Source organism: Acipenser ruthenus, chromosome 10, assembly GCF_902713425.1.
Source record: "Acipenser ruthenus chromosome 10, fAciRut3.2 maternal haplotype, whole genome shotgun sequence".
Taxonomy (NCBI): domain Eukaryota; kingdom Metazoa; phylum Chordata; class Actinopteri; order Acipenseriformes; family Acipenseridae; genus Acipenser; species Acipenser ruthenus.
Genome location: NC_081198.1, coordinates 43,129,363 through 43,143,961, shown reverse-complemented (window position 1 = coordinate 43,143,961; position 14,599 = coordinate 43,129,363). Strand labels below are relative to the sequence as shown.

At 37.4% G+C, this 14,599-nt stretch overlaps 1 protein-coding gene across 3 annotated transcripts in view; it reads left to right on the top strand.

The window, feature by feature from the left end:
* The window catches only part of LOC117411803 (plakophilin-4-like), a 59,236-nt gene that overhangs the window by 16,709 nt on the left and 27,928 nt on the right, over positions 1-14,599 (top strand). For 2 of the 3 annotated variants that reach the window (XM_034019578.3, XM_034019572.3), the window contains exons 2-3: positions 3,041-3,174; positions 14,026-14,138. In XM_034019578.3, the coding sequence (XP_033875469.3) occupies positions 3,046-3,174; positions 14,026-14,138 (242 nt within the window). In that variant the 5' untranslated portion in view covers positions 3,041-3,045. Of the gene's footprint in view, positions 1-3,040; positions 3,175-4,142; positions 4,358-14,025; positions 14,139-14,599 lie in introns of those variants that run through there. The other variant, XM_034019587.3, reaches the window with a different exon arrangement.

Below are 14,599 nucleotides of genomic sequence, written 5' to 3'. Positions count from 1 at the left end.
TGGAAATATATAGGGATTGTTTTGAGGCATACAGTTATCTACCAAGTTTCTATTAATCCACAACTGGGTGCAGATAGTTACATGACGATTTAAAAAAAAATACAAAATTAAAATAATAATTTGCATTGGAAGATCGGATTGGCTACATGTCAAAAGATGAATAGATCAGATGTCATGTGATGGCACATTGTCTTTAATTTGAAATTCAGAATAGAGCAAAATACCAACTGGTACGCCTTCATTCTGGATTGACCCAAATGTTTTATTTAGACACCAGGTCATTCAAACAGGGTAGTATCTCCTGCATGAGACTGCTGTATGCTTTGTTTGTGACTGTTTTCCTTTAAGACTGAGGGGAGAAACATGCAGGACCAGTCAGACTGCCTTGGTTACATGAATGCCCTGTGTCTTCACACGGTGAGGTATTATGTATAATTTATATTTTGCTGACAGATAAGATTACATTTAATGGAGTTTCATACATTTTTTTGTTTAAATAACATGTTGGTAGAGAGGTGGAGGTTGCTTGTTGAATGAATGTCTCTGTACTGTAAATTTTAAGTTTGTTATTTGCACAGGGAACGTCTGATCTAAGTACAGCCTCTCCTTTACATTCAGTTTTGTACTACAGCTCATACTGTGGTATTGTATACTGTACTGTATATACTGTACCTTTCAGATACAGTTGCATCATTGTATATTTAAAAGATTTGTTTGCCCATGGGGGAGGGGGAGGGGGGAACATAATATACTATACAGGGCATCGTGGTGATTTGAAGTTCTGTGCTGGAAATTACCTCATAATCGAAAGAAATAGAAAAAACATGCATGACAAAAATAGTCCAAAAATAACCAAACCACCAAAGACAACATTTAACGGCTAGATGCTTTCAAAGCAAGCCAAATTTGCCTGGAAGACCACCAATCTGGCAGCACTAATTAAGGGGGAGTAGCCTAAAAGTTGCCTGCAAGACGCATGCATTACCTATTAAATGCTACCTCAAGTTCAATGTGCAAATAAAACTTGAATTTGTAATATTGTAATTGATGTTCCGGTACTTTAAGATGTAGGACTACACCACTGTATGTAAGGTTGGTGGTCCTGCCAGCATATTTTACTTCAACCTTGCATAAACAACATACCGCAATGTCTGATGCTATACAGCCATGCTTTTTAGATTTTTTTTTTATTATTAGGAAATGATTCCACACATGTGACTTTGCTTTGCAGAATGTAAGCAGCTCAAAATCTCTGTGTACTTTTGCCATATTTTCTTTTGTGTTAGCACAGCTCACATTACGAGTTCTCGTGGGAAGTCATTATCTCGCTAGATAATAGCCAACATTTGTTACGTTTCCCTGAATCAGTTTAACCAAAAGTATTTGTTCAAATACTGGTTATTCTATTGCCTGATGAATATCGTGATATACTGGTATATCGGTATGATCGGGCACCCCTACTTGTGAGGCATATTCCACGTGTCTTGGATATAGTGGAAGCCTTCATCTCACACTTTAGATTTTACATGTACTGCCATGTTTTTATTGTTTTGGCATATAAAGTACACATTGTTGGCATTTCAACATATTCAGATCTAAAATATGTGACTTGTGTTTTAATAATGCTGAAAGATCAGCAACTCCCTGGGGCATCCCAATGAAATAGCAAGGCTTAGGCATCAAATGACACTTGTAGAATTGTAGGATCATAAGCAAAGTGTATAAGTTCGTCCAATTATTACTTTTATTTCTGTGGTTGAGCCATTTAAAAAACAAAAACAAAAACAAAAAACAAAAAACTATATATATATATATATATATATATATATATATATATATATATATATATATAGTACTGCGCAAAAGTTTTAGGCAGGTGTGAAAAAATGCTGTAAAGTGAGAATGCTTTCAAAAATAGACATGTTAATAGATTATATTTATCAATTAACTAAATGCAAAGTGAGTGAACAGAAGAAAAATCTAAATCAAATCCATATTTGGTGTGACCACCCTTTGCCTTCAAAACAGCATCAATTCTTCAAGGTACACTTGCACAAAGTCAGGGATTTTGTAGGCATATAGTCAGGTGTATGATTAAACAAGTATGCCAAACAGGTGCTAATGATCATCAATTCAATATGTAGGTTGAAACGCAGTCATTAACTGAAACAGAAAAAGCTGTGTAGGAGGAATAAAACTGGGTGAGGAACAGCCAAACTCAGCTAACAAGGTGAGGTTGCTGAAGACAGTTTACTGTCAAAAGTCATACACCATGGCAAGACAGCACAGCAACAAGACACAAGGTATTTATACTGCATCAGCAAGGCAGGGAGGCATCTGATTGGCCCCAAATTTATTCTGCAGCATGACAACGACCCCAAACATACAGCGAAAGTCATTAAGAACTATCTTCAGCGTAAAGAAAAACAAGGAGTCCTGGAATTGATGGTATGGCCCCCACAGAGCCCTGATCTCAACATCATCGAGTCTGTCTGGGATTACATGAAGAGAGAGAAACAACTGAGGCTGCCTAAATCCACAGAAGAACTGTAGTTAGTTCTCCAAGATGTTTGGGCCAACCTACCTGCCAAGTTCCTTCAAAAACTGTGTGCAAGTGTACCTAGAAGAATTGATGCTGTTTTGAAGGCAAAGGGTGGTCACACCAAATATTGATTTGATGTAGATTTTTCTTCTGTTCACTCACTTTGCATTTTGTTAATTGATAAATATAAACTATTAACATGTCTATTTTTGAAAGCATTCTTACTTTACAGCATTTTCACACCTGCCTAAAACTTTTGCACAGTACTGTATATATACTTACATTTTTTGACTTCAGTTCACTGAAATGACTTTAACTCCCTTGCAGCCCAAAAGCCTTATCTAAACAAAATGATCTTGCTTTTAGGAAGTCGTGAATCAAGGGATAGCCCTCAGTGTTCTGTTGTGCTTCACAATTCGTCCCTCCTTCATCTCCCCTGTTATCCGTGGTACTGTATGTACAGCAGTAACAGCTTGTGGTGTTCTGTCTTTTTTGCAGGAGGCATGCCAGCTCCTGAGCCGAACCCAGCGGTGGAGGAGGGGCTGCTATTGACCCTCCGAGAAGGATCCACTGACCCTGCCATGGAGTCCGAGAGCACAGCCACCAACATACTCGCTTCTGTCAAGGAGCAGGTACCGTACCGTACAACTTACCAGGGCTTAAAATGAAAAGCAAAAAATGTAACATTTGAGTTAGCAGCTGTGAAAACCTGCAAAAGAACAATCCACCCTTGTAATTTAGTTTTTATTAACTTTGTTTTCCTCACTGGTACTAATTTAAGTTATATAAAGGTTGAAAAGGGTTATTTTATTCTGAGCTGGATTTGTTGAATACAGAGTAGGAGGACTTACTTTAGTTCAACCCACCTCTTCAACTTAGATAACATGTCACAATATCAAACGGGCATTCAAGGTGTGGGCAGAATTGCACAGCTTAAACAGTAGCATGCATGCTTAATGTCGCTTGGATTTCTATGCTTTTCATTCACGTAACAGGACATTTGCATTACTGTTAAAATGTGAAGATAGCCTAGATCTTGTGCACTGAAAATTACAGGAAATGTGTTTTCTTAACTAAATGAAATCTAAGACTTCAGAACTTCACTGTTAAAAGTAACATTTTTAATGTATGACCACCTTAAATGTTAAAATCAATGTAATGTTATTCCTTTTCATTTCTTTATTGATTGCTACCCTCCCCTTCCCTCGTGTTTCAACATAGCTCTGTTGCTTTCCAGTAACTATCAAAAGTAAATGTACAAACTGGAATTAATTTCGGTCATATTCACTTAGGCCTTCATTACCCTACAAAACAGAATATTTTGAATATATGTTACAGGATATTAAAGTAGCAGTCTAGCAGAGTCCTGCTTTCCACAGCGTCACAACACCCTTCCTGTATGGCTTTTCGCCATATCTTGGAATGCTCCATTCCCTGAACATCTATTGTTTACTAAAGTCAACAGGAAGAATAATCCATTGAAGTGCACCTGTTGATGCAACTTCCTTTCATGGAATAACACCACATGGTACGAGAAATAATCCCTGTTTGGTCAAGCAGAGCATTCTGTCACTCCTAGAAGAAGACAGATATGGAAGCAGAAAGAGGATCTGTGGTGAGATTTCAAGTGAAACTCGATCCAATTTAAAGTGCAGTTGGGATGATAAGATTCCAGGAAGTATAGTACAGGATGAAGGTCACTTGTGTTGCAATGGGAGTTTTTTTTTGTCTGTGGTTGTGAAGTAAAACATGAAGAAGCGTTTGAAGTAAACCTGCATGTCTATGGCTGTGGGATTTGTAATGCTTACTAACAAGGTGAGTAAATAACAACGGCATGGTGTGGAGGTAGATTTTTAAAGTTTGATGCTGTATTATGAATTTCCAGTCGGTTACTGAGGCTGTAGCATGATAATGGACATATTGAAAAAGGTGCTCCAGTAATAGTCACATCCTGATGACATGTTGCAAGTATGTTGAAGGAACCTTCAGATTGACTGGTGTGTGTTTCTTTTTTTTTTTTGTAAACAATTTATTTTATAAAGTATATATGCTGAAGTTTTGAAACCCCATAAAATAGGTCAGGCACTACATAAATAAAGAGTTAAGTATTTTTAACCCAAGAGCACAAACTTGTTTTTTCATGTTGGCCCTATATTTAGCAGTTATTCATACAAGTTATTGAGGACTTTAAATTAATTCAATAAATAAATACATGAATAAATATAAATTACCGGTAGTTGACAATACATAGTATTCATAACTGGTGGCCAGTAATTACAGCTCGGTATACTCTTTGATGTGATTCAATATTAAAATGTCTTTCCTTTGTTCAGTTTACCTTGCGTGACTGTATTTACCTTGCCAGTTTATTTAAGTTTGTTTGTATTTTTTGTTAACAAATAGCAGCTTCCTGAATAGGGCCAAGAGCACCACCGTCACTGTTTGCTTAGTTTCATAATAATGGTGTTTATGACTTAACTCTAGGTGTGGAAACTAATAATTAACAAGTTATAAAAAATGGCATCCTTTTATTTTTATCATCAACCAGTCCCATAGGCACTCACATTCGTTCCATTTTCAAACTGAAAACAGAACATTAGACAAAATGTTGCTGAGAAAAGTACATTTGTCCAAGGAAGTCCTGTTTAGTAATTCAGCTGGACTTCTTTATTATGATATTGATGGCTCTTATTTATCCATTTCCAGCTGTAATCGTGTAATCCGTGAAATTAAACTTGCCAACTCTGCAGGTCACTATACTGTTTTTCAGTTTGTTCACTTTTCTCCATAGACTTTAGTCAATAAAAATAATGGAGATCGTCTATACCTGCATATAGAAATCTCATCTAAATTCCTCCTTGAAATAGCTGGGGCCCTATACAGGCCATTAAATTGCCCTGTTGTCTAAGCATGTTTAACATTCTTTCCAGTTGTTTTTAATTGCCCTGATTCAGAGCGGACATCAGTGTGTGTTAGATTATAACCCAACAAAGGGCATTCATTGAAATTGTGTGCAGAAATGAATGAAAAAAACAAACTTCTGCTTCGGCACTGCCTGTGGTGTTATTGGTAAAAGATGTTACTGTAGGGACTGGCAGAAGGAAAAAAGATAAGCTTCTCAGAATGTGACGTGACAGGAAAAAGGGAGGATGGACTTGTGTCTCAAACAACTGGATATTGGCATTGAATCTGCAGCAGTTCCTTTTTTTTTTAAAACCCATCATGCTGGTAATGATTTCATGATTGAATTGAGGATGGACAGTAGTGGACTGAATCAGTGCGGGTATCCTTGTGAGATGACCAGGCTCAAGGCATATGAGAATTTGAGTTTTTGTCAGTGGATTTAAAAAAAAAAAAAGCTTTTTAGTATTAAATGCCATCAAACTTTGTGAAGGTAACCTAGAAGCACCTTTCTGTTTTGTTTATTTCAATTTGCATGTTTGATTACTGAGGTGCTTAACCGAATGTCAAGTCGAAAGTAACATATAAATGCTCTGTGTCACAACACATGGGTATTTTAAATGTTTATAGTACGTGTAAATGTTTTTTTTTTTTTTTTTTTAATATAAATGTGTGTGTTTTTATATAGCAACTAAAAGACATTCAAGCTATAGTAAATTATCTTAAATGTTGTTTACTGGTATTCAGGATTATTTCCACACTACAGTAAAAATGGCCCGTCTGTCCCTGTGTTGTGTTTTTTTTTTATTATTATTATTTTATTTTACAGTACTGTACTAGTGTAAAATGTTACGGTACCAGCATACATAATTCCTTAATTAACGGTAAACAAGTAGAAAGAGCTGTTCATTTTTTGATATACATTAAACTTTTTTTTTTTTTTAGTGTGTGGTATTCAGTATTTCTCATCTACATTCACCCTTTTGATATAATAATCATTTATATCTGATACTGAACATAGTGGCATTCATGAAGAAATGTGTGTGGAATCAAAATTAATTTGTATCCAAGACCTGGTTCTGATAAATTACTTTATTCTATTAGATATCTAATAGCCTGTTAAGATCCAGTGTTTCAGTAGCTTGTTGGGAGTCCTGCACACGTAGCCCATGGCTACAATAACACACACTGCACCACAGGAAATGCACGCATACGCACAAGTCTGTTTATGTAGGACAATTCTCATTTTGGAAAGCGGCTGTTTGTAGTACACAGTATAATGCTGGACTGGCAATGGCGTTGAATGTCTTTGAATTCAAAAGCTGGCATATACATGCTGTACAAAAGGCAGCGGGTTGGGATCTAAATAAAGTAACATTTTTATATGAATTGTCCACAACTGGCTTAACAGTAAGTTTACTGTTCCACGGTATAAACTAAGATGACAAGAACAGGGATTTTGCTGCATGTTAATATCTGAGATATATAGATCACAAAAAATCTACAGGTACGAATTTAATAAATAATAATAATCCAGTTGAAGTTGTATTCGGAAATCTCCTGAAATCCTCAAAATAGATGTTGCATAACACCATAAAGTACATGGTGCATTTCTCTTTAAATGAAAACCACAGCAGCTTGCCAAAACAGGCTTTGTTTATGTCTTTAAGATTTTTGTGCCTGTACCCCTTCTTTCCAGAGCGTGGGGGGGGGGGGGGGGGGTTGAAAATGTGTCCCTGCTTGAAAAGTAGAGCCTAGGAACAAAAAGAAGCTGTCTACATTCTACAGCATTCGTCAGGAGAATATTTATATTTTAGTTTTTCTTAAAATATCAAAAGGGGAAAAAGATTAAGCCTGGTCTGAAAATATACAGACTAAAAAATACACTCCTTAGGGGGTTAATAATACAGTAGTATTGCAATAATAATAAAATAAAAAATGCAATACATTTTAGGGTTGGAATGGAAATACTTATTGGAGAGAGAGAGCGTATGAAAAAAGTTTGTTTGACGGACTGTACTTCAATTTTAATGTCGGATTTCAAAAGACATGCTGCTGAATTGACAAGATAAAGTGGGGAACTGTTTCATCCATCAGTAGATTTCATCTTTTAGAATGAGAAGTCATTTTTACTGCAATAAGTAATTTGCTGCCTCAACGATTATTATGCAAAGTTTGGATTCAGTTTCAGTACTACTTTAGGGTAGGAAAATAAATCAATTTTTTTTTTATTACAGAAATGGTTTCTAATCTATCCTTAAATGGGAGGGGGTGTTTAAAAGGTAACATTGGATATTTTTGAGGAAGCAATAGGGGTTATGTATTGTTTTGGATTATAATATATATATATATATATATATATATATGTGTGTGTGTATATATGACATACATATGTGTGTTTCTGTCTACATTTCAGTTTGTCAAATCCGGTTGTGATTAATTTATTCTGGCTGAAAATGAACAGACCTGCTCATTTTGTTAGAAATATAACCATACCTTTCTTAAATTTCAATCATGAAACATGAATGACAATCTTAAAGCAATGTCTTTGTCCAGTTCGATGACACCTATAGATATCATTCACGGGGGTTTCCATGCGGGGCAGTTTACACGTGAAATGGCAATGCGCGTGCACGTCTGGGATAATTACTTATGTAAATCAGGTTTGTGCCCGAAAAAAACGTCCAGAGAGAGGGATAGGGTAAATCTCATTTACTCGTGTAAATGCCAGTTTTGCATGGAAACCCGCATTTCACATGTAAATGTTAGTGAGCTTGTTTATCCTTAAGTGACATCACTATAAATATTGCAAGGGAACAGGTCAGTTGTTACTGTGGATTCCAAGATGGCAGAAAGTAAGTGGCTGATGGGCGATTTTATGGTTAGCAGTGGTGGTGTTCATCTTAATGATAATGCGGATGGCTTTTTTTATTGTTTTTTGTTGTGTCTGGACAGTCATGTTGTATGTCTCTTGTGGGTTTACAGTTCTGTATAAAACCACTTACCATGAACTGCGGCATACACTTGTTAGCAGCTGTTTGAGAATATCCTTGCTGTAAAAACTATGCTAAAGTTAAACACAAAGAGCAAGGGAGATGCATACTAAATGTCTGTAACTGAATTCCCTTGCTTTTGATCCCAGCTATGTCCAAAGACAACACGTGTCTTCCCTCCACTCAAAATCGCTGGAGCGAGGAGGAAACCTGGGCATTAATAAGTATAGTTAGTGACTTGGATGTGTTGAGCCAGCTCGATTGCCCAAAACAGCGTAACAAGCATGTGTACCAACAAGTGTTTGATGCCTTCTCAGAAAGAGGAATAGAGTGCACAGTCCCACAAGCTACAGACAAATTAAAAAAACTGAAACAATCCTACCTGCAGGAACGAGCAAGGAGGTGCCGTTCGGGAGAAGCAGGACGGTCCCACAGAGCAATGCTTTTTGCTTCAGTTACATCTGGCAGAGCTATGTACGTGTTGCAGTGCCTCTGACCATGGGAGTTAACAAACTTGTAAATACAGCGATGAACTGTGGTTTTATGCTCCCCAAACACATTGCCAACTACCCTGTACTCAGCTGAGGATGTCAGCCTATACAGAGCAATTGCCACTCTTTTTTTCCACTGGCACAGGAGGCAGTATGTAATTCTGGCTGCATCTCTTCCTTTACCAGTTCCACTATAATGCTGAATGTTGCCCTGGTGACACAAAATGACTCTATCCACTGCAGATCTGTGAAAGAGTGATGCAGCACAACCTCTTCCCACCAGCAAGAGGGATGAGTATGTGTCCAAACTGTCCTTTCTCCAGCCATTGGCATTCGATAACAAGGCATAAGGATTTGCTGGTAGAGGATGTTTGGCGGTTCAAGCTCCCGAAACAAAGGGAAAACATCCACTGTTCCCAATCCAGACAGCCTTGGGAGCATACGTGGAAGATGTGTGGCTCAGAGCTTTTGTCTTAGCCGGTTTTCAGCCATAGTGATCTGCAATACCTGTGTTGGTCAGTTTCATTTTATACCCTCCAGTTAATTTTTTAATGAATGAGTCGTAAGATAAATTAGTTGAAACCGGATTCAATACTAACGACATGCCACCCCTCCAATGACATTTAAAAAACAATGTGGGCAAGAGCAGTAAAACACATTATATACCAACCAGGCACAAAATATTTTGTTTTATTACAGCAGCTTAGATTCACTCATGTACCAGATCTCTGCTCATGGAAACCACAATTTCACAAAATGTCACTAGTAATTTTCAAAAACAGCACAAGTACTTTACGCATAGCTATTTTACATATCAACCCCCACCTTTGCCCTTCATTTGCACGACGTCGGGTGAAAAGCCCGTTTTACTCGAGTAAAATAATGGAAACCCAAGCAAATGTCTCGAGCTGAAAAAAACACACACATGGAAACTCCTCTATTGTCATCTGATTTAGTCATATTTGTATTGTATGGTTGTAACATCCTCCTATCTAGTCATTTTATTGGAGGCAATATTGAGAGCAGCTTGTCCTGTCTGTGTCTCATTACATCATTTGTTAATCTGCCAATACATCTGTGGCTGCTGTGTCAACCAGTGATCATTTGTTGTTGGAGTGCCACATGAAACATTGGGTTAGGTTAAACAAACACCCCTTCCTATGTAAACAAAGATTTTCTATTGAAAACGGTCCATTCATCACTCCCGGCTCTGGCCGAGGAACTGTGTAGATATGTGACAATGTTGGAGTGGCTTCACGGCCCCTGACACGTTTTGCTGTTGTGTAATTCAAGATTAAATGGATAAAAGGATGTATTATGTGTTCTCTGTTTGTCTTTTCCCATAATTGGACAGGATCTGAATCAGCATCAGTGTTGAGGGCTATGCATGCCTGCCATTGAAAGGCATTGTGATCAGCACAATATCTGTACTGAACCAACAAAAGTATTGTTGGTAAGGGCAGTATATTGGCATGGTTTTCATTGTCACCGCTTTGCTTATTCTTCTAGCTCAGGACTGTACAATAGCTTCTTTCTCATAACAACCAGTCATTTTGTGTGGCAATTTTTCTTGATGTGTTCTACTGGAATTAGATATAGATTTAAGTATAGATCGGGCAGCTGCAAAGTAAAAAGATACCCCCCCCCCCCCCCCCCCTACACACACACTTGGACTCATTCTTATTCTATTCAGACAGTGAGTTCACTGTAGTGTGCAATAGATGTGTGCCAAATAGACCCTGATAGTCTCATTTAATTTCTAGTGGCCCTGGAGGAAATGCCACAATTTAAATTTCCACTTTATTTCTTTTATGTATTTATTTTTACATTTTTCATCCAACATACATTTCAGTGGTGCTGTAATTGTTGTCTTGTGTTTTTAAAATATTACATTTAACAAATCTCCAGATTCTTCAAGCCATTATTTGTTTACTGGTATCTTCATGGCTGGAAGAACATGAAGGGATCTGTTGCCATAGATACAATAATCTACTCATCACAGAAAAAGCCTGATGGTTTTAAAATGTTGTTATGATCATGTTTAGTGCAATATGCAGTACCAGCAGATGCAGTAGGAACAGATGGGCTCCTAATTTAGCCACAGGACGGGAAACCACTATAACGCTGCATCTTGGCAAGGCTTGTTTTTAAGGCTTCAAACTGCTGCGCATTCATTCTTGTTTAGGTTAAAAGCTATTGCTGTAAAATGTTGTATTTGTTTATTTTAAAGAGAGGTTTTTACTTCTTAATTCTCAGCATTACAGCTTCAGATGAGTAAAAGTCTTGATTTACACAGTGTAGACTAATACCCCTTTCATACAGACGCGTTATGGTGGCTCAGAACTGCGGCATTTTTGTCTGTGTGAATTGCCTATGCCGTCACAGAGCCTTCATACTTAATGCCGTCTCTGAACCGTCTCAACTCCTGTATGAAAGGCTGAAGCACTATAATGGGAGTGGATTGAAAGTCAACATCCCACGTGACTGCATGTATACCGTTGGTGTTACACGCTTTCATTTTTTTCAAATACCATGGCTGATCAAGAACGAGGTAGTAATTGGAGCCTGGAATAAGATAAGTAATTGTTAACTTTACTGGGTGGGCGAGGAGGTAAATTCACAAATAGAAGGGACGGTGCGTGATGCTGTAATTTATGGGCAAATCACCATTGCCATGAAAACGATCTGTTGACCTGACAGATTTGAAATAACTTATAACTTCAGATATCTCAAACTATTTCAGCTAGCAACTCCTTATTTTCAGTGTTATGTAAACTCATCAGGCAACACCCATCACTTGAGGCTTCGAAGTTTCATGCTCTGTACACAGTTGTGTTCTGGGATTCTAACATGCAAGAGAATGTAATCCTTTCACTGGTTCATTGTGTCGCCATCCCCCTCAGTAATGCTGACAACACACATTGACATGTGGGCTTTAAAGTTGGTACCCTGCTGTGTTCTATAACTCCCTCAATAAAGTTCCAAATTACATTGCTGTCAATGATTACAGATATTTTTCACATAGTCATTTCACTTCATGTTTTTGCTCTCTCATATGACCTTTCCCGTTGATTATGCTTCCTAATTTACTTCTAGTACAACACGTACAGTCAATTAGTTCAAATGAACTCTGATTAGACTCATTTCTTGAGAGTACACATTTTATACAGAGCAGATTATTGTAAATTTGTTCTTCTAATATGAATTCACCCAATATGAAATTCCTGTTAGAGCAGGTTATTTTGGAGCCCTCCCAGAGAAGAAAAAATGTGAATAAAATGAAACGCCCTAGTTCAAACAGCTGAGTGTAAAGGATATTGGAGAAATGTATTAACTTGCATACAAATTAGTGCCTCTGTATTGTATTTAAGTGTTGTTTGGGGACTACAGATCCTATGATGCATTTAGAGTTGCCATAGTGCTCACGCAAAAACGTGCATTATCCTTGCGTACAAGAAAAAGATATTGCTACAGATTTCAACATTCCCACTAACACTTTTGTCAACCAATTCTAAAACAACCTGGATACAATAATACAGGCTTATGAACAGCAAACTGTGGATGCAAGTCATCAGTGTTTCTGATTTGCTCAATACCCTGATGTTGAGGACGCCTTGTTTTTGTGGTTTAGAAATGTGATCAGAATGGGACAGGTTGCAGGTTTCAAGTGCAGTTCATTTGCAATGTATACTTTTTAAAAAAATTCACTTGCAGCTGTATTTTCAATAAAACACACTGCACTTTTAAATGTAGAATACTTTTTAATTGTTCTGTAATTGAACATTGATTTCAGTGTTACTGTAACTTCAATAAAAACTGACAGGATGCATTTGGCTCTAGATTCCTGCTAATACAAATTTACTGACAAGGCAATTTGTTTGCTGGTCCCTTGAAATTTGTGTTAACAAGAATTGACTGTATATTCTAATAATTAAATAGCATTTAGAGGCTATTTTGAGTGTTTGCTGAACTGTTGGTTAGATTATTTGTTGCCTGATAAAACACATTTTAAAACATATACAATACAACTTATGTTTTAAATACGCTGTGTTCGTAACATGCAGCAATATACTTACTGTGTATCTTTAAGGAAGTTGATATGCAAAAAATGTACTGTTGCAAGTACATGTATCTGTTTGTACTGTACATCAATGATTAGCAAATAATTTACCTGTGGTGCATTGTTAAGTGCATTGTAACACTTCAATCAGCAAGATTAGGCTGGATCCCCAAAAACCAATGTTGAGGTCTGATGTGTAATAAAGTCCTTTAGGAAATGTTAAAAGTGAATGATCCTTTGCACCAACATGCCTTTGAATAACTTCCCCGGAATGAAATCTCAGTAAATGTGTTTTCTGCTTCCTCTTCACATTACTGGCTCTGTGAGAGTTGGAGCAGGGAAGGGGGGGAGGGGATGCAGCCTTGAGAAATGTTGCAAAACCCGCTCTGTGGTGCTTTGACAGAAATGCCTTTCTTGTATCTTGAAAGGTTAATATTGGTGCTTGTAAGGCATAAGTATGATGGCCTGAAATCAGAATATTTGAAGAACCCTTAGAAGCTACATTTACAGAAACACTAAAGTGGATGCGATAACACTGAAGATCCACACAGGGGGTTGCTAGACTAGATCATTGCGTCTCAGTCGTAGGCATAATTAGAGAAGGTGCGTGCTCAAGCTACAGTGTGACATACTGTATGCTGCAGTGCTAGACGAAATTGAACGAGCAGGATTCTGAGCTCAGAGGCTCGCATGCAGAGTAATTGGTAGAAGGATGCAGATCCTTTACATTTGACCCTGAGGACTTAAATGAACAAGGTTAAAGATTGGTAGGTGTTGCCTAACTTGAGGTGGGGATTTCATGCTATATATTGATTAATATATAGCATGAAATTAGGGTGGGAGTGGGAGGGGGTGATCTGTTCAGATATGTTTTATTTATTCATTTTTAATAAAAAGTAGGAGGGTTAGAATTGATATATTGCTGTATTGGCAGTGTCCAGTAAAATAATGTGACAGTAATGTGTGTGTGTGTGTGTGTGTGTGTGTGTGTGTGTGTGTGTGTTTTTAACTCTTCTTGTTCCTTACCTCTTGCCGTAGGAGCTCCAGTTTGAACGGCTAACCAGGGAGCTGGAAGTGGAACGGCAGATTGTTGCCAGTCAGCTAGAAAGATGCAGACTGGGAGCAGAGTCTCCTAGCATTGCCAGCATCAGGTACAGGCCTGCTTTTTATTCTGTATTTTCAACAGCAACAGAAATCGTACAGCAATTCTTATGAGAGACATTACAAATAACCCCAATAGCCCATCTTAATAATTTACATATACAGAGCACATCTGAATAAGAATAATAGTTATTTATTTTGATTTTGTAAATCATAATTTTAAGCTTTCCCTGCCGTTTGTGGTGGAGTGAAAGTATGGTGCTACTGTAGTTACATTTCAGTCCAGGGGCTTTGTTATTTTACCCCTCCTTGATTTCTTGTATAAAGAATCTGTCAGTGATAAGCACCATTCATGAGGGGCACTATTAATTTCAAATTGCTGTGCTTGTGTTTGTTTTTGTTTTGTTTTTCTGAATCTACGAATACATTTTTTTTTTTTTGGTGCAGTTTTTATGCAATAGATAGATATATTCTTGTATGTTACATACTGCATATTCAGCAGGCCAGTGGG